A 25,320-nucleotide genomic window follows, 5' to 3' on the forward strand; every position below is an offset into this window, starting at 1 on the left:
TTCTATGTCCAGTTATAGCTCTGTGTAAGTGCATGTTGCGCTGCAACAACAAAAAAGTGTTGCACTTCAGCTGACAGTGCAGTGCGCTGTCCTCAGAGCAGAGGGGGAACAAATTAAGACAGGCTTGAAGCAAGCATCCACTGTGAAATCAATCCTTTTTCTGTACAAGAACATGGATTATCCTTATATTTGATACATGGATTTATGTAAATAGATCCACTGCCGTCTCTGACGCAGCGGGCGCACTGCACACCACATGCGCTGATCTGATGTTGACATCAACAGTTTATTAATAAAAGCATGCTTACCACGAAAACAAATGTAAATATGTCATTTGTATGAGGAAAAAAATAGGTTTTAATTGTCGGTTTCGGGCCGGCACGGATATAAATACCTAATGTCTGTCGGACCTGTAGGTTTCACTTTTGCTTTGTTGTGTTCTGGTCAAAGCTTGAATAAGGTTCATATCAGAAATGGTCTGTGTTTAACCACAAAATGCCAAAACAAAATATTTGTCCGTCTTTGTTTCTCATCGTCCTCCCCTGCACCTTCTCATTCATTCTCCGTTTTTTGTTTTTTTGTGTCGACCAACCATTTCCTTAGTTGACTACAGCCCTACTGAGATGTGCACTAAAGTTTGACCTGTAGGTTCTGGAGCCTGGTTCCACATTTCCTGAGCTTAAGCTTCACAAAGCCACTTGCAAATACATTTGGATTTTTGGTTTCAGAAAAATGGTATTTGTTTGTTTAAAGATGCTGGAGATGATCATTTATCAGATAAAAACACAGTGTCCTCATAGGTCAATGAATAAAGTGTGTTTTGATCCCCATTGTAAACACTGACATGTCAAAAAAAAACAAAAAAAAGCATGCGATGGGTCATTGCCATGGTAACAACTACAGATAACAGTAAAGGTATAAATAAAGGCTGTGAGCTCTCTGGGTGGCACTAAAGCGACTCTGCTGAAATGTTTTACTGTAAAGTAAAAATTAATATCTATCAGACTGTATTTCTCAGTGAACTTGTGTCCTTTTCTCTTTACAGTTGTTGAGGTGGAGGATGACGAGGATGAAGAGGAGCTGGGTGGTCTGTTTCGTGTCAGCCGCCCTCAGAATAACAAAAGGTTTCAGGCAAATGATTTGGACTCCTCCCACTTCCACCCTGACACCACCCACAACTGGGATTTGGAGGAGGTACAATGCTTTACAATATTCTATAATAATATTATTATTAATACCAGTCATATAATCGTTATTAATTAAGCTTCTCCTGATCAAATTCCTAACAGGCTTGGTAGAACATGTCATGTTTTATTAATAATTATTCACTCTAAATTATTCAGAACTTTATCACATTTAAGTTACAAGCAGTAAAAAATAAAAAACAATGGACTCTAAAAAAGGTGTCCATTTTAAGCTAGCACATTTTTATTATCCATCACATGATCGTTTAACGTTGTAGGGGGGGCTCATGGAAACTCATCAATCGATTCATTACATTAAAGGTTAATTTGGTCTAAAAGAAATCTTGACAATAATGTTCATCGTCAATAATTTGTGGGACAATATATTTATCTTCCCAGGCCTAACGTCAACAACACTAGGAATAACATGAAAACTAATGTTTAGTTCAGTATCAGTTAGTGTTGTAGTAGTCGAGACCGGTCTTGGTCTCGAGACCAAATTTTAAAGGTCTTGGATTTTGACTCGGTTTTGTTTCAGACTCAGGCTGAACGGACTTGGGATTTTCCCTGAAGACCGTTCGAGACCAGCGCTATTTCCTGCTATTTTTAACCTTTTTTATAATGCGATAATAACAAGGAGAAGAACGGGATAAAACAATATTTTATTAATTCTTTAATTCACCCCGTGTGTGTGTGTGTGTGTGTGTGTGTGTGTGTGTGTGTGTGTGTGTGGGTGGGGTGGGTGGGTGTGTGTGTGTGTGTGTTTGTGGGTGTGTGTGTGTGTTTGTGGTGTGTGTGTGTGTGTGTGTGTGTGTGTGTGTGTGTGTGTTGTGGATGAGTGAGTGTGTGTGTGTGTTTGTGTGTGTGTGTGTGTGTGTGTGCGTGCGCGCGCGCGCTGGATTGCGGAGCGGAAGGGAGATAGAAACTAATCACCAGTAAAACTCCAGAAAATAATCACCAAGAATAAATATTAGCTCTGGTAAAATGATAAACTCGTGATATTACAGCCTGTACATGCAGTATGGGGATGCATTTACTCAGCCTCTGGGTCCTAGTGCCTGCGGTCCGGTGAAGCTTGTTCCGTTTACCGAGGTCCGTGTGTTTAATAAGTCCGTGTGTGTTCGTTCGAAAGTCTGCATGTTCATGCCTTCGTCCATCCACTCTTTTCATTATATCCATGTCTTTTAAGGCTCTTATTAAATGGTGTCGGCTGTAGTTCAGGCCGCCGCCATCTTGGATTATGTCGTCACCAGCACGTCATCGTCGCAAGTCGCGCAAGTGCAGAATGACCCAAATAACTGTAAAGAGGTCTTATATTAGTTTATTTTCTTTTTAAAGTGGTGTTTTTTTGTGGCTTTAGACTCCAATTACATATTTGTATATAATATGTTCCTTACAATATAAATAGGTTCACAATAAAACAATTTTTTATAGTTTCTGTTTCCACTGTATCCAGAATAATAATAATAATTCTCAACAAGAACTGTTGATTGATTTGTCACATGACTGTTCCAGGGTTTGTTTGAGTTTGTTTCACATCTACCTGTAGCTCTTTGTTTTTTACACTGCTGCTACGTTTGTAGTTTTATTTCATCAAGTTTCACTTTTACAATTACAGTCGGGACCTTTGTGATTGAATACCTTAGTTACATTACAGCAACCAAATTAAACTATATCAACTCAGTGAATTAATAAAAATGGCCTATGTAAAGGCTTTTTCAAACAAAAAAATTATCTTGTGAAATCTCTGACCTGTTGACCTGCACAACTCAAAGAATCGGAATCGTTATTTCTTGGCAGAAATACTTTTAAACACTTGCTGTACATTCAGCTGACATAAAAATCTTGCTTTCAAATATGTAGAATAATTGTGAATTTAGCAGTAGTAGTTTTAATATTTTAGTTGTTTTTTTGCAGGCACCTTTTTTGTCCATCAAATGTATTTAAAAGAAACTGAAATTAAAGAGAGAATGTTATTTAACTGTTGAACCTTGCCATAATTTTATTTATTTATATATATTTTTTTAATTGAAAAAAAAAAAAAAAAATGTTTATGGTCTTGGTCTTGTCTCTGTGCATTCTGGTCTTGGATAGTGTGGTCTTGAACACAACACTAGTATCAGTTAATACTGATAAAGGCACAGCAGCACCAAGATAAATCCAACTGTTATTTGTTATGTAAGATGATGTGACCTGAGAAAGTATCAAATTAATGAAATATTCTAAAATTTTTTTAATAGATGTTGAATTCGATCAGAGACTGTTTTGTAACTGGGAAGTGGGAGGAAGGCCAAGATGCAGCCACACTCCTGAAAGAGGACGGTAAGAGGACAGAATCAGAGTTGGGCATCGGTCAAACACTTCTTTTCCTCTTTTTTGTCAGTGTAACCACAGCATTGTATTTTTAATGATAAAGACTGAACACAATAAATACTCATGTTGTCATAGTGTGCTCTACGTGGTCATTTAAGACCTGTATCTATTGTTTACTTTTTTCAGAGGAGCTGTATGGAGACTTTGAAGATTTGGAAACAGGAGAAGTTCAAAAAGGCCAAGCGATGCGGGAAGATCTTTCTGAGGTAACACTCACAACTAGGGATGCACTGAAATTCCGGCCACCCTAAACTTGAGGTGGAAAATGGCCCAAAAGGGCATTTTTGGTTTTCGGCCAAAACACTTTTCTTACCAGAATAAACCGACCAAGCAGGATGTTGTAAAGATGTTTGCAAACACAGCGGTCAGTGCATGCGCTTGTCTGGAAACGGGACAACTTGTCCGTGGACTCACGGAGCGGCTGTAATTCAATACATCTGAGCACTAAAGCATTTACTGAACCAAGGTTAAAACGGAGCATGTAAAAATTTCTCTGTGGGAGTATCCCCCAGACCCAGCTACGACGGATTTTTTTTGGTCACCTTTTTCATGCTTTGGTGTTTGCATATCTGCATATGTTAAATAATATTGTACAGTCCTATAACTGACTGAGCTGCGGCTAGAGTCAAAATAAATATGTTCTCTCATTAAAACACAAAGTGCATTTAAGTCACAGAGCATGTGCATCTCTAATAAGTGCCGTGTGCATCATTTCTTGTGCGCGTTGCTTTTATCCCATCAAAGAAATTATCTTATTATGCGAACCAAGTATCGTTGTGACTCGTGATGTAGTAAAAGGATCTCTGTTAAACGTGCGCTGATGGACTGAAACCAGATTCTACTGCTGAGACGAAGCGACACGCATGGCTGCTGTGTAGTATGTGTTAACACGTGGCGTAACTACAGTGTTGGCGTGACACAGAAACTCACACATGCGTGCTTCGTCAACTCTGCTTAGAAAAATACAGCCACTCCGTGAGTCTGCGGACATGTTGGTCCGTTTCCAGACCAAGCGCTTGCTCTTCATCAAAACATCCTGTTTCAGTCGGCTTTATTCTGTGATGAAAGTGTTTCATCTAAATCTTTTCTAATTTGGGGTACACTCTCATAATGAACCATATTGATTGATGTTGGTGAACTCACCCCCCCCCCCCCCCTTTCCTCTCATAAACATATTTATTTACTACTTCAAATTAGGGTCCTCCTCAACAGAATCATCCGACTCAGACACATTTTCTTTTACGTCACTTTCACTGTGAAAGAACTGTTCCAAAACCTCATTGACAATAAACCTTTTTCTGGAGGACATTTTCAAGAGAGAGAGAGCGAGAGAATTGCTATATGCACAAATCACAATAAGAAATGAATTGGATAAAGGACTGCTAAGCAAGCTTTTGTGCATGAATATATAAATATTAGTTCTACTTGAGGACATTCATGCCCATGGTGTGGGAAATTTCTCTGCAGATGTGGAGATGTAAGGTCACACACAGACAAGTTTTGCATAGCTAAAACAGCTTGGGGTCAGATTAACCCCAGAGGAACACCAATGTGTGCAATGTGTTCAGCACATTGAAAAAATATCATCATGATAATTTTATGCTTAATCAATTGTACCCATCAAATTAGGAAAAGAAAAGAAGTCAACTATTATTTTTTCAATGATAAACATTGAATGGGGTCAAACAAAAATCATAATTTGCACTGGAGAGGTTCCAAATACTCCCTAATTTACGCTTTTACGTGATTTGTCCTCCCATCAGAAAAGTGAGGCAGATAGCGACGATGATGGTGATAATGAAGTGGAACAAAGTGAGGTAAAGATGGATGAAGAGGAGTCTCGGAAAAACAAGCGCTTGGAGAAAAAGCGGCGTCTGAAGGAGCGCTTCAATGCAGAGTACGATGACGGTGACGCCACATACTTTGATGACCTGAAAGAAGAGCTGCAGAAGCAAGCTGAGGTAAACTGATGCTTCAGTTATTACCATCTCTGTGTTAGTGGAATTATCAGTTTTTAGCTGGAAGCATTGTTCTGTTCTTTGTCCTCAGCTGAACAGAGCAGAGTTTGAGGATGTGGATGATGAGACTCGAGTGCAGTATGAAGGCTTCCGCCCTGGAATGTATGTCCGATTAGAAATATCCTCTTTACCTTGTGAGTTTGTCACCAGCTTTGACCCTCATTACCCCATCATCCTGGGAGGCCTGGGCTCCAGTGAAGGAAACGTGGGATACCTGCAGGTATGTGCTCGCATCTCTTCACATGGAATACAGTGCAAAAGAGTCTATAAAGAAATGAGGTCAGAGATGTCTTTCATAATCTACACAAGTGCTACAATTTAAAACTACCAGTCGTGTTTTCAAAAAATCTGTTTAACCTCTCGAGGCTTTGTTATAAAATTTGCTCGCATCTGAAAAACAGCTTATCTTGAATATTTACTGTTTAAAGGTGAAGTTTCATATGTGAATTGTTATTGGAAAGTGACTTCTGATTAGTTGTTCGGTGGAGGGAAATTAAACAAAAAGAAAAAGGTATAATTTTATATATATAATCTAGGGCTGAGACTTTAACGCCTTAATTGCGATTAATTAATTACAGAAAAATAACGCACTAAAACAATAATGCAGTGGATCACTTTTTTTTCCACTCTAAACAGCGCGGAACATTTCTCATTTCACGAGTTCCCTGTATAGCCATAATGCTGATCCACAGATCGGAGAACCTGAGAAGTCGCTGCTGTGCTTCGTGGGCATTAATTTTAGTTTATAATAAAACCGGATGGAAAACAAAAACTCAGTTGTTGATCATCAGAGCTCTTGCAGGACCCGCTACCACCTCAATGCTAAACATGTAGCAGCTAGCACAGACACTACTCCGAGCAGGCAGTGTCTCCAATCAACACTCAAGATGACAGGGTTCAGAGCCAAAATGAATAAGTCAGTGGATAAATGATTGTAGTGGACAATCGACCACTTTCAGTGGTAGAGGATGTGGGCGGGGCTAGAAGCGCTGCTACAGATACCGTCACCTAACTTATCTACTGCTATTTAGAAAGACAGTTTTAAATTAAAGCCATCAGCTTCATCAGTTCGTTTGTTAATTTGTTTTGCAATGTTCAGTTTCCACTCCTCTGGACTGTTCTGTTCTAATTGCTGTTTTTTATTTTAATACACAAAAACACATTTGTTTTAGAAAGTTTAAAAAATAAATGATCATAAAAAATCTAAAATAATTACGCAATTACAATTATAATTGACCATAACCCTGGTTGTGTTACTGTATCAGATGCGGCTGAAGAAGCACCGATGGCATGACCGTATCCTGAAGACACGGGACCCCCTCATCCTGTCTTTAGGCTGGCGGCGCTTCCAAACCATCCCTCTCTACCACATCGAGGATCACAACGGGCGCCACCGCCTGCTGAAATACACGCCACTGCACATGCACTGTGGAGCGTCGATTTGGGGTGAGTCGCACCACAATCTAACAAACCAGTGGCCACATTTACATGTGAGCTTTAAGTCTCCTTTTATTCAGAATAAAAGTTAAATCCTCTATAAACTGAACTTGTAAACACTTCATTCTGAATGTAACTGTTATTCCGAATGAAACTTAAATCCTAATTAGGTGGCTGGTTTATTTCAGATTTTAATTCCAAATTAAATATTCATTCGATCTTGTAAACTTAATTCTGCTTTAAGTTAATTCCGGTCGTTCTGCACATGCTCCACTTCTCGCGATGACGCGCTGGTGACTACATAGTCCGGGCTGGTCGCCCGGACTGGAGCCGAGACTATTCATTTAATAGGAGCCTTAGAGGATATGGAGAGTGGATGTTCGAAACATTAACATGCAGACATTCACACGGACTTCTTACGCACACATGGACATTGGCAAAAGGATCAGGCTTCATCTGGACATGAAGCAACAGACCCACAGAGCTTCACTAATGATGTGTGGATCATTATAAAGATATAAAGAAAGAAGGTAGAGCAGCTGCTGCATTAACCACTGGCTTTGATTGAGCAAAGTACAGTTGTCTGCCTCCCTTCTCTGCTAATATATCTCCCTCTGAATGTTATTGTCGAGCTGCTGCTTCAAAACTACAATCAAAAGTAAAAACAGTACTTACTATGTGGTCTTCTATGTTGCAAAGAAAAGGTTTGTTGTGTGTTTTGTCCGATAGACGTGAATGTCACGTTTGCCCCGTCCAATCAGAACCCTTCCCAGCCCCCAGACCTAAAGCCGAATAAACCTGTTTTTCATGTAAAAACGAAGCAGAACACTTTAATTTCGAATAATTTAATTCGTAATAATTAATTCTGAATTAAAAAACATCATGTAATCATATGCACTGGCTTTAGTGGAATATTTATTGTCCTTTCATTTAGGGATGTCCCGATACAACTTTTTCGTTTTCGATATGATACCGATTTTGCCGCCTTGCGTATCGGCCGATACCGATATTGATCCGATATCAGCATGAATCATGCATACTTTTATTACTTTAAAAAAAATAATAATAATAATAATTACTTATTTTGTAGTGTGGAATGATAGAAAAGTCTTGATCAAGTGATGTTACTTGATTCAACAATAGTCAGCAACAGTAGGTATGAGAAAAACTTAACCATCTATTCTTAACCAATTGGTTACATACATTTTAACCTTCAACATAATATCTACAGCATTTTACAATTGAATAAAATAAATTAAAAAAAATTAATTGCAAAAAATAAAATAAAAAATCTGAAATTTTAATCTAATATTCATTTTCAAGCTGATATCGGACTGTAATATTAATTGTTGCAATATGAAAAGAACGGAAAATAAGGCTACAAAATTTGACTGGGAAATAAAAATAAAAAGTTCATTGTTGAGCTTTGGTTAAACTAAATGTTTGCTTCCTGTATTCTTGTACACTGATCATAGGTCCTCAAGAATTTTTTTAAATTTCAAAAGTTCTGAGAATGATAATTAATGACCATTATTGTCCTTCCTTTAAGGACCCATCACACCACAGGGCACCGGCTTTTTGGCTTTGCAATCACTGACAGGAATCAAGGTAAGTTAAATTCTGTTCCTCACATGCTCTGCAAACAGTTTCTTATGTAATGAGGAGCCCTAGAATTTTAACAAAAAATGTTTTTAAATTTGGTTGGATTTATAGTAAACACATAGACAGACCAGTATGGGCAGTATCACTGTGTGATGAAGCACTGGTTTTTCTGTTCTTCAAATATAGTTTTGACTCAAACTTGGAAGTCTGATGGCCTTAAGCAAATCTTTCTTAAAGGGCCTATATCATACTAAATCAACTTTTTTGAGCGTTTAACCTCGTTACAATGTTAATTCCTTATCAAAACACCCCCAAATTATTATTGGGCTTCCTTCCTGCATCTCTGAGAAATCCTCACAAATCCTGCTTTCTGAGCTGCTGTTCTGCCCTCTTCTGAATTCTAAACTGTTCCTCCAGGAAGTGCATGCTGCTGAGGCGTTCCATTTTTAGTATTCGTTATATCGCCTTGTATCTTTGACTTGATCTGACGTGTTTGTGACACAATGCGACGCAGTGGTTGGACAACAAAAAGAAAATCGCTTTGGTTATCACTGTTCTCCCTTGTGAGAGCGAGGCTGCGAGGCAGGAAGTCAGCGTCTCCAGACACGCCTACTCGTGAATATGCATGAAGGCTCCAAAACAGCCAGTTTTTAGAACTGCTCAGAAAGTGAGTTTTCAGAAGGCTAAAACTCTGGAAAACAAGCAAAATTGGGAAAATAAACTTCAAATACTATGTTGTTTGGGTTCTTAGAACAAATGGAGATGGGGAAAAATACATAATACTGGACCTTTAAACTTCTGCAGCAGCTAGAAATACTTGGTAAAAATGGTTTTCACTGTGATTTTTAAGCAGTGCTTCTTTTTTTGGTTAAATTTCCTTGTCAACCTTTCCTTTGAGGCTGAATGTTCTATGGGTTATTGGCTTTTGTTTTCCACATGCATGATGTAGATTAGTTCCCATTCCAGAGTGTCAGCATGAGAGGCCAAACAACATTTTCCTATGAACTCAAATGCAGGTTTCTGCAAGGAATGTCTGCAAGTTTGTAGGTCAAGTGGTTTTGAAACTGAGTACTTTGTTATTTCAGTTAAACTAAATTTTTAAAGCTTGCTGTGGTAGACGAACCCTTGGTTTTCAGCCAAAAGTGTTTTTCAGTACTATTTTTTTAGACAGTAGTCATCACCAGATATTAATCATACACATATTACTAAACTTTTTATTCTCTCTGCAGCCTAACTTCCGCATCGCAGCGACGGGTGTCGTCTTGGACCTGGATAAATCAGTGACCGTTGTAAAGAAGCTCAAACTGATCGGATATCCCTACAAGATCTTTAAGAACACCAGCTTCATTAAGGTTTGAAGGCTGGCCTTTCTGTTTAATCAGTCGACACCTGATAATGCACACCTCTGTTTTTAACCAATGAGAGAGCTTAACTTAGTAACTTGTGCTTAGCGCCCCCCCCCCCCCCCCCCCAAAGGTCTCTTTTGGTTGTGTCACTGTCGTAAACACAACCAAGTGAATTTGTAGACAACCATGTGCAGCCACGGGGCTGGTCATAATCTAGCATTAGTTTGTATTGGGCTGCCGTAAAGCAGTATGTCTTGCCACCGGGTCGGAGGCAGGAGAGTTGCAAGTGCAGTTTTCTAGCCAGAGACAGCAGAGGGAGACCCCCCAATCACCCCATAAACACTTGTATTACCCTCACAGGGACTATGAGAAGGATTTATTAAGGTGAAAATGTTACTCGAGAGGAAGTTGTGATTCGGCCATAGATAATTACACCAGTGTTGATATTTCACACAACAGGACAATCTCAAGTGTGATATTGCTTTTATAAAACAGTTCTACAAGCGCATTTTATTAGTTAACATTAATAAGTACATTGCTTATATAACTAGACTTCCTAACTCAGCCCTACGATAAACTTACAGGCCTTTCTTCAATTCACCTCCAACGGGAAATGCAAGATAAATCAAGGTTCCTGCCTCTGGTGGAGCGAATCCTTAGCCCCCAACCTGCTGAAGCAGTGGAAGGGGAAAATTGCTGATGATGAAGTGACATAAGATTATGATTTGTTCAGGGCAATTACAGGGGAAAGGATAAAAAGCTGCTACAGGCGCTCCTGGCAGCAAGCAAAAAGAAAATGGCTCAACCCACAACCACCCACAGTAGGTGATTGAATTGGAGTGATTTTGGAAATCTTTAAAATGCAAAGGTTGACTTATCTTATGAGGATACAAAAGGACAGGTTTTATGTTATTTGGATCACATTTATTGCCTCCATAAGATCAGATTTTGTTGAACCATTTTAATTGAGTCTAACTACTTTTTTATTTGTCTTTATTTCAAGAAAAAGGACTTGAAAAGATCACAGGCATATATTATTGTATCTGTCAAATTGTGTTGTATGCCGCCCTATGTTAAGTCTATGTGATTGTTCAAACAAAAATACAGAAAAATAAAGAATGGCTCCACCAACAAAAAATACTTCCAGAAGTGGACATATGCGACCTGTATCATTGAAGCCGCTGACATCCCTCTCCCACCACTGTTGACTCTGACTCCACATCCAAACAGTCCGTTGTAAAGATATAGCAGCATCACAGCAAACAGCTAGAGCGATAAACCAGGATCTCATATTTTTCACTGTCCTTAAAGTTATGAAGTGCTGACTTATGTTGGAAAGAAACTTAATTAGCGTGTCCTACACTGGACGCCTCCATGTTTACTTCAGTAAACACTGTACATGCCTGCAGGGTCATGGGTGTCCTGAGGACCTTTTCTGCACATGCGAATCACTTCTGGGTCGCATTCCGTTCATACTCCAAACTGATTGAAGACGCATTTAATATGTAATATGAACAATCACACGCAAAAAAATCAGATTTTTAATAAAAAATCTGAATTGTACATTAAGACCTGCAGTGTGAACATAGTGACTGTGTACCATGGTGTAATGGTAATTAACGGTAGTTAGATCAGCTGTAAAGCGGAGTGATATGATCCATAAGAAGTCCTGATGCTGTTGTTGCTCTATATCAGCACTCTTTGAATGTCTGTCGTCCAATCAAATCACTTGGTCAGAACTAACTGTTGTATAATAGCCTTTAATTGCGAACATGCTTTTTGTCTCTACAGGGCATGTTCAACACGGTCCTGGAAGTCGCCAAGTTTGAAGGAGCCTCTGTTCGCACAGTGTCCGGCATCAGAGGGCAGATAAAGAAGGCGCTGTCGACTCCACCTGGAGCTTACAGAGCCACGTTTGAGGACCGCCTGCTCATGAGTGGTCAGCCACTTCCTCTGTTTGCTTCTGTTAACATTTGATTTGATCGTTAAAATTGTCTCCAAACTGCTGTGACATGCAGAGACGTACAGTAAAGTACATTGAAGAAAAAAAAAAAAGCATTGGCCATCAATGTTGTGCTGTGGTGGGTATAGTGTTAGAAATGAACATATCTTCAGTCTAATGATAGTGACGGACTGGATTTGATGCTCGTGTGTTCTTCCTGTTCTGTGCAGACATCGTGTTTCTGCGCTCCTGGTTTCCCGTGGCGGTTCCTCAGCTCTATAACCCCGTCACCTCTCTGCTCCTTCCCATTGGCCAGAAGGACAGCTGGTCAGGCATGAGGACGCTGGGCCAGCTCAAACATGATCTCGGCATCCGCTACAAACCCAACTCTGACTCTCTTTATAAGGTAGTTTAAAAACAACCCACCTGGAGTTTTGGGGAAATCCTCACATGAACTGTTGGAGCTGGAACCAAGACTACGTTCCTTTTGTGTCTGAGTGTTTCTTTTGTCTTCTGTCCCATTCTAAACCTCTCTTTCTTTCTAGCCAATAACACGAGCACCAAGGCGCTTCAACAAACTCCACATTCCCAAGGAGCTCCAGAAAGCTCTACCTTTCAAGAACAAGCCCAAACAACAACAACCCAAAGGAAAAACGTCCAGGGACCTGCAGAGGCCCAGCGTGATCCGGGAGCCCCACGAGAGGAAGGTGAGCAAAGGCACTCGGCATTCATTGGCCTGGCTGTTGAAATGTTTCACAGCTGCTGTTTATTGATGGTGTGTAAACATTTAACACGATGAGTATCACTTAGTTCAGGGATTTGACAAAGTTTTCAAAAAACCCAATTTTTTTTTTACTCCCTCGTGGTTGTTGTTAATCTACACGTTTCAATTGCAATATGCTGCTTCATTAGCATTGCTGTTTGTGTCGGGTTGTTTAATAATATATTGGTGTTTATCGTCATGATAAATTGTAGACATAATTTCATTAATGGATTTTTTTTTGGATTGATTTTATACTCCATTAAATTATCATGTTAACGATTTGATCGAATTGTACAACGCTGGAATGTTGCAAAACCTACAAACTTGACTTGAGTCTAAACAAAGCAGAAAACACAGTATTTACAGGATTATATACTGAATTATTAGTCTAGGTTTTAACATATAAAGACTGCATTTGTTGTGAAAGTGGATAAACCAACATGAGGACCATTGACAAACATTGGCCCTCATGTGTCCTGAAAAAGCTTACAAGTACTGGCGTACTGAGCAAAAGACATCTAACAGGTCAACCAAGGAAAATGGCAGCAGTTGACAGCTCTGAATAAAACCCCCAAAACATCAGTGACATCACCAACAACCTCCACAGTGCAGGGGGGAAGGTTTCACCAGAGCAGAAATATAAAGACTAGGCTTTACACAGATACACGGCTATGATGGATCAGCAGATATTTTGCATTTAATGCAATTAATGTGATCGACTGTAATGTCTTAATTCACCGATCCAATCAATGACGTCATTGTTGTGATGAAACTTTCTGTAGATGCTCCTATTGCATTGTTTTATCGTCTCATTTACACCAAAGAGTTGTTTGCTTTACGTGACACGCCTTTATTTTACTCACATTTGTGCACAAAGGTAAAAACCTATGAGTAAATGTCTGTCGATTAGAGCGGAGTGGATGAGCGCAGGACCTCTTCCCCAGTCTACTGGCTCTAAAAGTGGGGACAGCGTCTGCTGTTAGTGTTTGTGTGTGTGTGCACGCTTCTTTTCTTTATTTGTTTATTATGCATGTTAAAAGGGAGAGTCCTAGTGAGGAACAATGTGCTCCCATTTACTTTTTCTTTTATACCGAATACTTCTGTCCATTTCAGTGTGATAGTGGACACAGCAGTGCGTGTGCGCGTGTGTGTGCCCCACCTCCGCACCTGTAAACACTGACTTATAAGCCACAGCAGGTTTTGCGATGCCACAGTCAGTAAATATTGTATTCGCTCCTAATGCTAATGCTGATGGAGGCTTCATTTAGTTCCAATGTGGTCTGCCTCCATGGCTATCCTCAGCTTCGGGGTTAACTTCCTGGCTTCACAGCAGTCATTAAGTATGACATGGGATTTCAATTTAATTCAACTGTTGCAACGGTTATTTTGCCAATCACACAAAAACGGCAGAAAGCTTATTATCTATCTGCTCCAGACACGCACGGTTACTCACTCCACACACTGATCGAGTGACCATTACAATCACTCGCAGTTAAAGGGCCACACAACCACACACTTTAACAACAAATGTTATGTTCAGGTCCTGCATTGAAATTCTTAAACTCTTCCACTCCCTCACAGTCACAAAGCTGCATTTAGGTCCTGAATCATAGTACCATTTAATTTTCCATGAATCTGTATCAGGTAGTACCAAAGGAATTTGGTCGGTACCTAAAAAAAACAGCCTGAATTCATATGATCGCTGATTTTGTTTTCTTTTTTTTTTAACTCACTGATCGGTGATCGGCCCAAAAATCCTGATTGTGTAAAGCCTAATAAAGACTGTAACATAAGATGCCAACAACTCATCAGCAGTAAGATTCAGAAGGTTAGATTAGGGTTTGCGAAAAAGAAAAAGTACAGAGATGAGCCGCAAAAGTTCTGAAACCCAATCTTATGGACTGATGAGAACAATCTGTACCAAAATGATAGAAAGGCCAAGGAAGTGCTCCGTTCTTCAGAAGTACACAGCTACATATTGTCTGCCAATTTACAGATAACTGCATCTAAACTAATCAAGAGGAAGCTAAACCTAAAGCACTGCCAACAAAACAAAGGACTTCATCAGAGGAAAAGTGGAAGGTTTTAAGCTGACCTTAACTCAATAGATGATGGATTTCACCTCCTGAAGAGGAGACTTTCAGAGAGAAACCCCCTGAACTGAATAAGCTGCTGTAAATGCCTGGAATAGCAACAGTTTAGTGATGTCAATGGGTCACAGGTCTAAAGTAGTTATAACAAGCAAAGGTATTATTTGTTCTTTTACCTAAAAATGTTGTGGTCTATTACTACATGTGGTATGTTCTAAGTCAAATAACACCTCTAAATGTAAAACGCAGGATAGAAGCTGAAAGCCAGAGGTGGTGATTCAAGCACTGAATGATACCGTCTCGTGACGCAGGTCGAGTGTAATACCAACAAAATCACGTGTGATCCCGAGGACCTGTAGTCTATAACTTCCGGTTCTGTCCGAGGTTCTGACTCTTCAGAATCTACTCGCGAACTGAGGATTCCGAATGACTGACTGCTCTGGCAGCCATCCAGGGTTCATAGAACTGCACTTACATTTGTAACTCTCGTTCTATTTCACCCTTCCTGACCGCCAGAGGCGGTGCTTCAAGCACTGGATGACCCCTACCAACAAAGTCATGAGGGACCATCATCAACCACCTACCTATTGTGTAGATGAATGTGAGAAAACCATGCCCAGGGGATGTGGGAGAGCAACGTTCACCCTATAAAAACTTGTAAAGGTGTTTGGCGATGTCCATGATGCCGTCGCACAAATTGCCTCCCTAGGCCAGTTATGCTCCGAGTGGAATGGCTCCTTACTCCTTGGGGCGGAGAATCACCCTTTGCACAATATGCATCGGTGATGGCATCAACAACCGAGTGGGAAAGCCTTTGTTTGGATAAGGCACGCCCCTTTCGGGGACCGCTGTGACACACAAACAGTTGATCTGAACAGCGAAAGTTAGCTGTAGCTGCCATATAGGCACTCAGTGCTCGGACAGGACACATTAGCTCAGATTTCTCACTTTCTACTTCAACTGAGGGTGTAAATCGTGCCAGTTGAATAGGCTGGTTACTATGGGATCCTGATAGAACTTTGGGCAAAAAGGCTGTATTAGGCCACAGAGTAACCCCAGACCCATCTGGGTTCCACCTCAAGCATGACTCACTGACTGATAATGCATGGAGCTCACTCACATGCTTAGTAGAGCTGATTGCCAGCAGGAAAGATGCCTTCTGACACCCATGCCAACCCCACCTGCGGCAAGGGCTCAAAGGGGGGAGAGCACAATCCCTCCAGGACTGAGGGCAGATCCTATGATGGAGCCTTTGGGGCTATTGGCGTCCTAAGCCTTTAAGTGTGACACCAGTTTATGAGCTCCCACGGTAGCACCTTCCACCCGCATGTGTTGGGAGGATATTGCTGCTACATACACTTTCAGTGTGGAAGGAGAATGCCCCTTCTCCAAGAGTGACTGGAGAAAACCCAGGATTACTGGAACAGAGCAGTGTGTAGGGTTCTCCCCAATATTTAAACACCAGGCTGAGAACAGCCGCCACCTATTCTCATATTGTATCCTCGTAGAAGGAGCCCTGGCATTAAGGAGTGTATGGAGGACAGCATCTGAGCACTCACTTTAGGATTAGGATACCAAATCCGACCTTCCAGTTAGGACAGGAGGTCTGGCCTGTTTGGTAGACTCCTGGGTGGAGCACAACAAAGCTGGCATGGCAGGGGAAACCTGCTGGAGAGCCCTCTGGAGCACCGCTGGGATTAGCGGTAGGGAGGGAAAGCATACAGAAGCCCTTCTGGCCAATCGTGTGCCAGGGCATCCTGCCCCAGTGGACTGGTGTCCTTGGTCCAGGAGAACCACAGGGGGCAATGTGTTGTCTAATCTGAGGCAAAGAGATCTACCCCCACCCTGCCATACCGGCCCCAGATATGGAGTACCTCCTCTGGGTGAAGCCTCCATTCCCCCAAATGAGGGCTGCTGCGGGATAGGAAGTCCGCAACCTGATTTATCCGACCTGGCAAGTACATCGCTTTCACACTGGCCAGGCGGGACACAGCCCAAGTCAGGAGATCTTGGATTACTTGCAGCAATTGTGGTGACTTTGTGCCCCCTTGGTGGTTGACATGGGAGACAGCAGCAGTATTGTCTGCCTGAATCAGTGCGTGCCTACCCCTGAGGTAAGGGAAAAAAATGCCTCAGCACGGCATGCATGGCTCAACTCTAGCACGTTGATGTGTGCTGGGAGCTCCTGGGCCGACCAATGTCCCTGGGCTATGCGGTTCTACTAGACCGTTCCCCACCCTGCTAGGGAGGCATCTGTTGTAATAATCTCCCTGCGGTCCGGGACATGGTTATGCCCTGGAGCATGAAGGACTGATGAGTCCATTCCGATAGGGCCTGGATGCACTGTAGGGATACTCTTTTTTTCTGTGCCTGTGACTGTGCAGCCTGGTGTCCAGGCACAAGCCAATTAGCCAGCGCTGGAGTGGGCCCAGTATTCCCAAGCGGCACATAAAACGGATATAAGGTAGCCATGACCGCTCTCGGAAATTGAGGGAGAAGACTCAGGATGTCGTCTACCCACCATCTTGATGGACACGCCTTCATGACTATAGTGTCCAGATCCACTCTAAGGAATGTTATAGTCTGGGAGGCAACCATGACACTTTTTACTAAGTTCACCCTGAGGCCCAGCTGAGCAACATGGCCGAGAAGGACTGACGTGTCCCGAGTTACCTGTGCCTGGGAAAGGTGCACACACCAGCCAGTCGTCCAGGTAAGGGATTACCTACATGCTCGTGCTGAGAGAGCTGCTGCCATACACCTTGTGAATACCCGGGGTGAAAGAGACAGGGCGAAAAGAAGTACCCTGACTTGAAATTGTTGTCCCTGGAAAGCAAAGCGCAGGAATTTCCTGTGGCGGGGTATGATGGGGATGTGAAAGTTGGCATCCCTGAGGTTGATCGATGTGAACCACTCTCCCCTGGTCAAAACACGTAGGACCGCTATAATGGTTAGCATGTGAAATGTAATGACTTTCAGGTAATGGTTGGGACCCCTGAAGTCCACCGTCCCTTTTTGGGACAAGGAAATATGTGAAATAGAATCCGCCGGGCTGAACCTGGGGATCTCTCCGCTCGATGGCACCCTTCTCGAGGAGAGCAAACAGCCCCTCATTTAGGGCAAGGGCTTTTGCCGGGTCTTTCATGATGGTCTGCCTGACCTGGCAATAGACTGGGGGCCGGCGTTGAAACTGCAGTCTGTTACCCTGGGTCAAGGTTGCAATCACACAAGGGTCCATGGTGGAAACAGCCCAGTAACTGAGCTGCTGCTGGGAGAAGCAGCCGACAGCTGGCCCCCAAAGCCTCAGGACCTCACCTAAACAGGCTTATAACTGAATTTAGTCAAGCTAACTGCGCAAATACCAGGAGAAGGGAGTGAAACACACTTCCTTCACCTATAAATTCTTAGATTAAAACTTTGCCAGTACTGGGAGAGCGGAGCAGAGACACTACCTTCACCTATAAAGGCTTATAATGTAATTAATTAATTAAACTGCGCCAATAGTGGGAGAGGGAGCAAAGACTCACTACCTTCACTATAAGACTTAGACCAACTGTGTCCAATATCAGGAGAGGGTAGCAAACAAATACTACCTTCACCGAAAAAGACTTAGTTTAATTAAAGTAAATTAAACCATGCCAATAATGGGAAAGCGGAGCGGAACACACACTCCCTTCACCTATAAAGGCTTATGAAAGTATTGGTTTAAACGGTAACAAACAAAGCAATGCTGTAAACAGAGTAACTAATGAAGCACCCGCAGAGGAAGAGGGAAGCTAACACGTTGCCTTCACCTCTGCAAGGTGTGTACCAAACAACCTCCACATGGAAGCGACGCACGCGCCCCCCGGGGAGATGTGAAAACGGGAAACAAAACAAGCTGTACTCACAATTTATCGGTGCGTCCTTAATCGTCTCAGAAAGGAGTGAGTTACAGCTTATCGGGACAGCTGCTGCAGCTCCTGGAGGGCGGGTACTCAGCTACTCCTACCGTAATATGTCACGGAGCGGCTACAAGATAAACCATGGGCTTCCTTTTCAGTGAAGCCACGGGCACTGTCAAAACACAACCTACATACGCGAGAAGATTCAAGAGACAGAACCTCGACTACTATTGACTACCGGGTCCTCTGGGTCACACGTGACTTTGTTGGTATTACACTCAACCTGCGTCTTCATGAGACGGTATCATTCAGTGCTTGAAGCACTGCCTCTGGCGGTCAGGAAGGGTGAAATAGAACATTTAAAATCAGCAGAAAATTTTAAACCAACCATAACATGAATAAAAATCTCCCTCTCAATCATACGCTGGAGAGAAAACGAGTGCCTTTAACTTTGATTTAAAATTGTTCACATGTGATGCAAACTTCAGGTCAGCTGGCAGTTTGTTTCACTTCTTTGCAGCATAACAACTAAACGCAGCATCACCATGTTTACTGCGAGCTCTGGACTCCACTATCTAGTGTTGTGGTAGTCAAGACCGGTCTTGGTCTCGAGACCAAATTTTAAAGGTCTTGGTCTTGTCTCGGATTCTGAAGCATTTTGACTCGGCCTTGTCTCGGACTCGGGATTTTCCGTCAAGACCGTTCGAGACCAGAACTAATTCCTGCTATTTTTAAACTTTTTTATATTGTGATAATAACACGGAGAAGAACAGGATAAAACAATCCTTTATTCATTATTTAATCCACCCCGTATAATGACCACAACCTTCCTTAATGTGACTGAGTGACGTGTGTGACACACTCATACGTGTGTGGCTACGGTGTCAGTTTGGACCGCAGAGCGCAAGGGAGATATGAACTAATCACCGGTAAAAATCCCAGTAAAACTCCAGAAAACAATCACCATGAATAAATATTATCTCCCTGGTAAAGACAGTAGCTCTAATAACTGGTAAAATGATAAACTGATGATATTACAGCCTGTGAAGGCTGGATAGGGGACGCACTTACTCTGCTTCTGGGTCCTAGTGCCAGCCGAGCGGTGAAGCCTGTTCCGTTTACCGTGTGTACTGAGGTCCGTGTGTGTTTAATAAGTCCGTGTGTGTCCGTGTGAAAATCCGCATATTTATGCCTCTGTCCATCCACTCTTTTCATTATATCCATGTCTTTTAAGGCTTTATTACATAATGTCGGCTGTAGTCCGGGCCGCCGCCATCTTGGTTTATGTCGTCACCAGCACGTCATCGCCGCAGAGTTGCACTAGCCCAGAATGACTCAAATAACTGTAAAGAGGTCTTATATTAGTCTATTTTCTTTTTAAAGTGGTGTTTTTTTTTTGTGTCTTTAGACTCTAATTACATGTATGTATATAATATGTTCCCCACAATATAAACAGGTTCACAATATAATTATTTTTTATAGTTTCTGTTTCCACTGTATCCAGAATAATAATAATTCTCAACAAGAACTATTCCAGGGTTTGAGTTTCACATCTACCTGTAGCTCTATGTTTTTTAGACTGCTGACAACTTGTTTGTAGTTTTATTTCAGAAAGTTTCACTTTTACAGTTACAGTTGGAAACCTTTGTTAATTAAATATCCTAGTTATATTACAGCACCCAAATTAAACTATATAAACTATGTGAATTAATAAAAATGGCCTGTGTAAAGGCTTTTTCAAACAAAAAAATTATCTTGTGAAATCTGTGACCTGTTGACCTGCACAACTCAAAGAATCAGAATCAAGAATCATTATTTCTTGGCAGAATTGCTTTTAAACACTTGCTGTACATTCAGCTGACATAAAAATCTTGTTTTCAAATATGTAGAATAATTGTGAATTTATCAGTAGCAGTAGTAGTTTTAATATTTTAGTTAATTTTTTGCAGGCACCTTTTTTGTCCGTCAAATGTATTTAAAATAAACTAAAATTAAAGAGAGAATGTTATTTAACTGTTGAACCTTGCCATAATTTTATTTATTTATATATTTTTTTAAATTGAAAAAAAAATGTTTATGGTCTTGGTCTTGGTCTCGGCTTGTCTCGGTCTTGGTCTTGACTCGGTCTCGGCTCCCGAAAGTCTTGGTCTTGTCTTGGTCTCGGATAGTGTGGTCTTGAACACAACACTACCACTATCTGACCTGTGGCAAAACTTACATTCTTAATTAAAAAGCACAAGGATAAGATTCTACTCAACAATTTAGTTTTAACAATGTCAATGACTTCCATGCTGTAAAAATTAAGCTTTTCACATATCTGATCTTATCCTATAGGTGGCAGCACTTCTGCAAGCTCTGAGCACCGTCCACAACTACAACAGGAAGAAGACTCACATGGTGCAGCACTCCAAACATAAGGAGTTCCTTAAAGAAAAGGGAAAGCAAGAGGACGCGAAGCTGAAGAGGCAGAAAGAAGCTCGAAAAAAACTGTACCGCGTTATGGGTCAGATGGACCAGAAGAAGCAAAGGTCCAGTTTAAAGGGCGCACCTCAGGATGACTGATGGTTCCGTCTGATTGGCTATAGAGTGCTTTTCAATAACTGTGATGTTCAAATGTTGTATTAAACTACAAAATAAACCAAACCATTTTTACTTCAAATCTGCATATTTAACCAGAGTTTACCTTGTTCATAACTGATGTAACTATGATGTCATCATGATGACGAATAGGTGTGGGTGTGTTCGTGAGCAACCTAAATAATAGCAGCATAAAAACACATTGGTTGGACTCGTGATGAGTTCACTGCCGATTGTTATAAATGTCCACTTAAGTTATTAGTTTGCTTTGGTTGTTTGAGTAATCCAAATAAATGACAGTAAATATGTCTTAACATTGGATGCCAATGCCTCATAGTTTTCATGGCCTTAAATAAAAATGCGGTTGTCAGTGTGATGCTGAAAAAAAGAAAATCCATGTTATTGTGAGACAAGGTCATGTATTTTTAATGTTAAAACATCTCAGTAACTGATTAAAAGAAGTCATTTATTCATTTTAAAATCCTACAGCAGGAGTATTAACAGCAGTGAGCAGTATAGAGCATATGTTTCTCCAGCTTTAGCTTTTCTTCACTGGCTTCCAGTAAAGGTTTTGTGTAGTTGTATAGTTTTAGTTTGAGCTGCTCTGGAACTTTTTCTTTTTTTTTTTTTGGTGCACTATGAAAGACTTCTGTAACTGTTTTTACTTTCCATGACACTCTTATGCTGCCTTTAAACAATGTAAAGTGATTGAAAGGAGAACATCTTGAATATGTACCTGTCACATTATGTCCAGTCATTTAAAAAGTAAAAGAAAACTTGAAAATTTTGGATCAAATTAGAGTCCTCTTTTTAAATGTAGCTTTAGATTTTTTATTCTGACTGTGACTAATGATCAAATTTCAAGGGAACCAGAAAACACAATCTTTCTTTTGAAGTTACCAATATACGGGGCAGTTGTATATACTGTATACAGGTATGTGTCCTACAAAGAAGAAAATCCATTCAGCTTCAAAGGTAGTGAAGGTGAGATGATGTATTATGTGGGAACATCACAATTTTGAAATGTCACAAAATGTATAGTCAAGGGTAGGAGCGGTATCACGATGGGGTTTTCATCAAAAAAATTCCTTAAACTCAAAATAAGTAAAACTAAACAAAGTTTCATGACTTACTGCATAAGTAAGTGAAGAAGGTCTCCTTTGTAAAATATAGCTATTGTATTGTCTGATATTGTCACAAGTGTGGCATCTACAACATACATTAAACATTGAATACATTACAACAAAGGACTTTTTTAATGAGCAACATTATTGGTAGTTTGTGGTAAATTTGTCCAGGGGGAAAAAAAAGCTTATAAAAGAACTATTAATGTTCTCTTTTTATTTTCAAATAAATTGATACATGTTTGAGTACTCACTGCAATGTGCTCCTGTACCCATAGGGGTACGCAAACCACTGGTTGAGAATCACTCTGATTCAGACTATTGTATAAATCTTTAAATAATAGGACATAAATATGTAAATTGTGATTAATTACATCATAATAAAGAAGATATTGGAATCAAATTTTCTTATACTTTAGTTAAATTAAACAGGGTTGGGGTCAATTAGACTTTTCAATTACAATTACGTCTTCAATTATCCATGTTCAATTACAACTAAGTTATGATTACAGTTACCGGCATTTTTTCAATTAAAATTAAAACTATGTTTGGCTTTTTTTTTCTTTTTTTTTTTTTGTTGCCTTAATTGTAATTCATTATCAATAACGCGATTACCCCAACCCTGAGACTACTAGTCTGATGATCTGTGAAATGTTGCGTGACCTTTACTTTGAAGGTTCAGGAGCGGAAGTATTCAGTCAGTGTGTGGACGCAGACAGCAGACTGGGGACACTGGAGAAAACGTGTTCTCCAGGTTTCTTACCGTATCACGGAGGTGGACCGCGGTGCTTCGTACCGGGATGGCTCCGACCAACGTGTCGACCGGGAGCCCCCCCGCACAGGCCGGTAAACACGCCACACACACCGTGAGCTTCATAAAGTCAGTCTGGCAAAGTGGAGTCGCACAGTTTGTTGGATCGTTTAGCGATTTCACGGGTCGAAATGAAAGTAATAAAAGCGTGTAAATGCAAACATAACATGTTATAACGTAAACAGTTCACTAACACCGCTCTGAACAAACTGGGGCTCTGATCATACTTGTCAAGTTTTGGATTTGAAAATAAGGGAAATTTCCTGGCGCCCACTACAAGCCGTCCCACGCGCCCAACCAAGCTCCAGTATCCCTTATATTTTAAGATAAGTGTACAATAAATCTAAAATACCTACTTATCAACCACTTACTAAATACAATTATGTGATTAGAATCTGGTAGGTCGATCTTTATTAACATTGAAATGCTATGAACATTCCTAACTAGGGCTGGGCAATATGGACCAAAACTCATATCTCAATATATTTTCTCAAAATGGTGATATTTGATATAAACCTCGATAATTTTACTAAATAAAGTCTGACCAGAAAAAACTATTCTGGGTTAAATTTGCTGATACAAAATGCCACACAGGGACATTTATTAACAAACAGCTGCACAATATGTGTCACTCTTTAATCCATCTAACTGAGCTTTACATGTTGTTCTGAGAAGTAAAAGCAGCGACTCCTAAAACTAGTATTTTGTTTCATATGATATATGAAATATTATAGTTTTCTATTTCGCCAAAATAGAAAACTCGATACATCTTGAATCTTGATATATCGCCCAGCCCTAATTCCTAAATAATAAAACAGCCTAAATAAAAACATAAATGTGTATATGAAGCATGTGTTTATTGAATATACTTACAGTTTATATATAATTCAACACATTGCATATTTACTGTTAATTTCACATTGTCTTTAAGTTAAAGATTAACATTATATATTATATTATATATTAAATTATATTAAATATTATATATTTTCTGATAATTTCTCATGCTCACTCATGTGGTTCTCTGGTATTCACTTATGACTTATTAGACACATTTTTTACAGACTTTATATTCTTTAACTCTTTTTAAAACAGTGTGTATTTGTGGGGCTTGTGATTGGCTGATTTTTATGGTGACTTGCGTGGTTCTTTCCACTGTGGTAGACGTTAAAATCTCAGTTATTAATCTAACAGAACGTGTAACTGTGTCACATCCTGCTGCTCTTTATGAAGATAAACTCTGTCACATTTTACAACGTATTTACACCAGTTCTTAGTTTTTTTTTCTCGCTGGAACGTCTTCATTCATCATCTCTGTTCTGAGTTGTTTTTGGGTTTGTTGCCGCTGTCAGCACTAATATCACGAGAACTGTCACTCAGTCCATTTCAGGTGGCAGTTCTCGCGAGGCTAGTGACGGCGTTCAGTTTAGTAAGGCATCTTTGAATTATTATTACATTAAAATACAGGATATTTACGGGAAAATAATAATACGGGACGATGGCGGGAAAGAGGGGTAAAATACGGGAGTTTCCCGGCCAAAACGGGATACTTGACAAGTATGCTCTGAGTGAGTTTGGATCCCTCACCCCATCTCTAATGTATCATCAGTTCATAATGATCATATAACATGCATTTAACTTGACAACCTGTATTAATATCAGAGGTGACAGTAATAGATTACAATTCACATTACTGTAATTAAGTTGCTTTTATGCGTACTTGCACTTTTTTGAGTATATTTCTTAATCAGTAATTTTGTACTTAAGAAGTTAAGTAATTTGTTACATTTCTACACCCAACAATTACTGAGTAAATTATTATTTTCCATTTTCAAATGATAAACAAATATTGTGAAACTATTAAAAAATAAAATCACCAGACAACAATCAAATGCATCACATCATAGCCGACCAATCAGATTAAACGTAATGTATGACACCAAAACAGCATCGAATGGAGGTTATTTTCTAGGAGTTTTAGAGTTCATAAATGTAGCTATAGTTGGAGCCTGATAGTTATCTTATTTTGACAAACCTTTTATTTTATACAGATGCCTGTGTGTAAAATAAAGGCAGTGGCTATCACTACGTAACACACGTATTTATAGGCTCGTTCAAGATGCGGCTGCGGCTCGCCTGGATGATCGATGGGAGTAGACGGGTGCAGCA

General features: G+C 40.3%; 2 protein-coding genes across 2 annotated transcripts in view; both read left to right on the top strand.

Moving 5' to 3' along the window:
- Positions 1–21,535, top strand: part of bms1 (BMS1 ribosome biogenesis factor) — a 33,286-nt gene extending 11,751 nt beyond the window's left edge. The window contains 12 exon segments of the mRNA XM_028477038.1: positions 1,046–1,194; positions 3,425–3,506; positions 3,684–3,763; positions 5,321–5,518; positions 5,607–5,795; positions 6,841–7,021; positions 8,562–8,620; positions 9,844–9,966; positions 11,752–11,899; positions 12,133–12,308; positions 12,448–12,609; positions 20,974–21,535. Coding sequence (XP_028332839.1) covers positions 1,046–1,194; positions 3,425–3,506; positions 3,684–3,763; positions 5,321–5,518; positions 5,607–5,795; positions 6,841–7,021; positions 8,562–8,620; positions 9,844–9,966; positions 11,752–11,899; positions 12,133–12,308; positions 12,448–12,609; positions 20,974–21,201 — 1,775 coding nt within the window. The 3' untranslated portion in view covers positions 21,202–21,535.
- Positions 21,536–23,022: 1,487 nt separating this feature from the next.
- The window catches only part of mtr (5-methyltetrahydrofolate-homocysteine methyltransferase), a 60,870-nt gene continuing 58,572 nt past the window's right edge, over positions 23,023–25,320 (top strand). Inside the window, exon 1 of the mRNA XM_028475702.1 lies at positions 23,023–23,186. Within this exon, the coding sequence (XP_028331503.1) occupies positions 23,141–23,186 (46 nt within the window). The 5' untranslated portion in view covers positions 23,023–23,140. The remainder of the gene's footprint in view (positions 23,187–25,320) is intronic.

Source organism: Gouania willdenowi, chromosome 19 (assembly GCF_900634775.1).
Source record: "Gouania willdenowi chromosome 19, fGouWil2.1, whole genome shotgun sequence".
Classification (NCBI taxonomy): Eukaryota; Metazoa; Chordata; class Actinopteri; order Blenniiformes; family Gobiesocidae; genus Gouania; species Gouania willdenowi.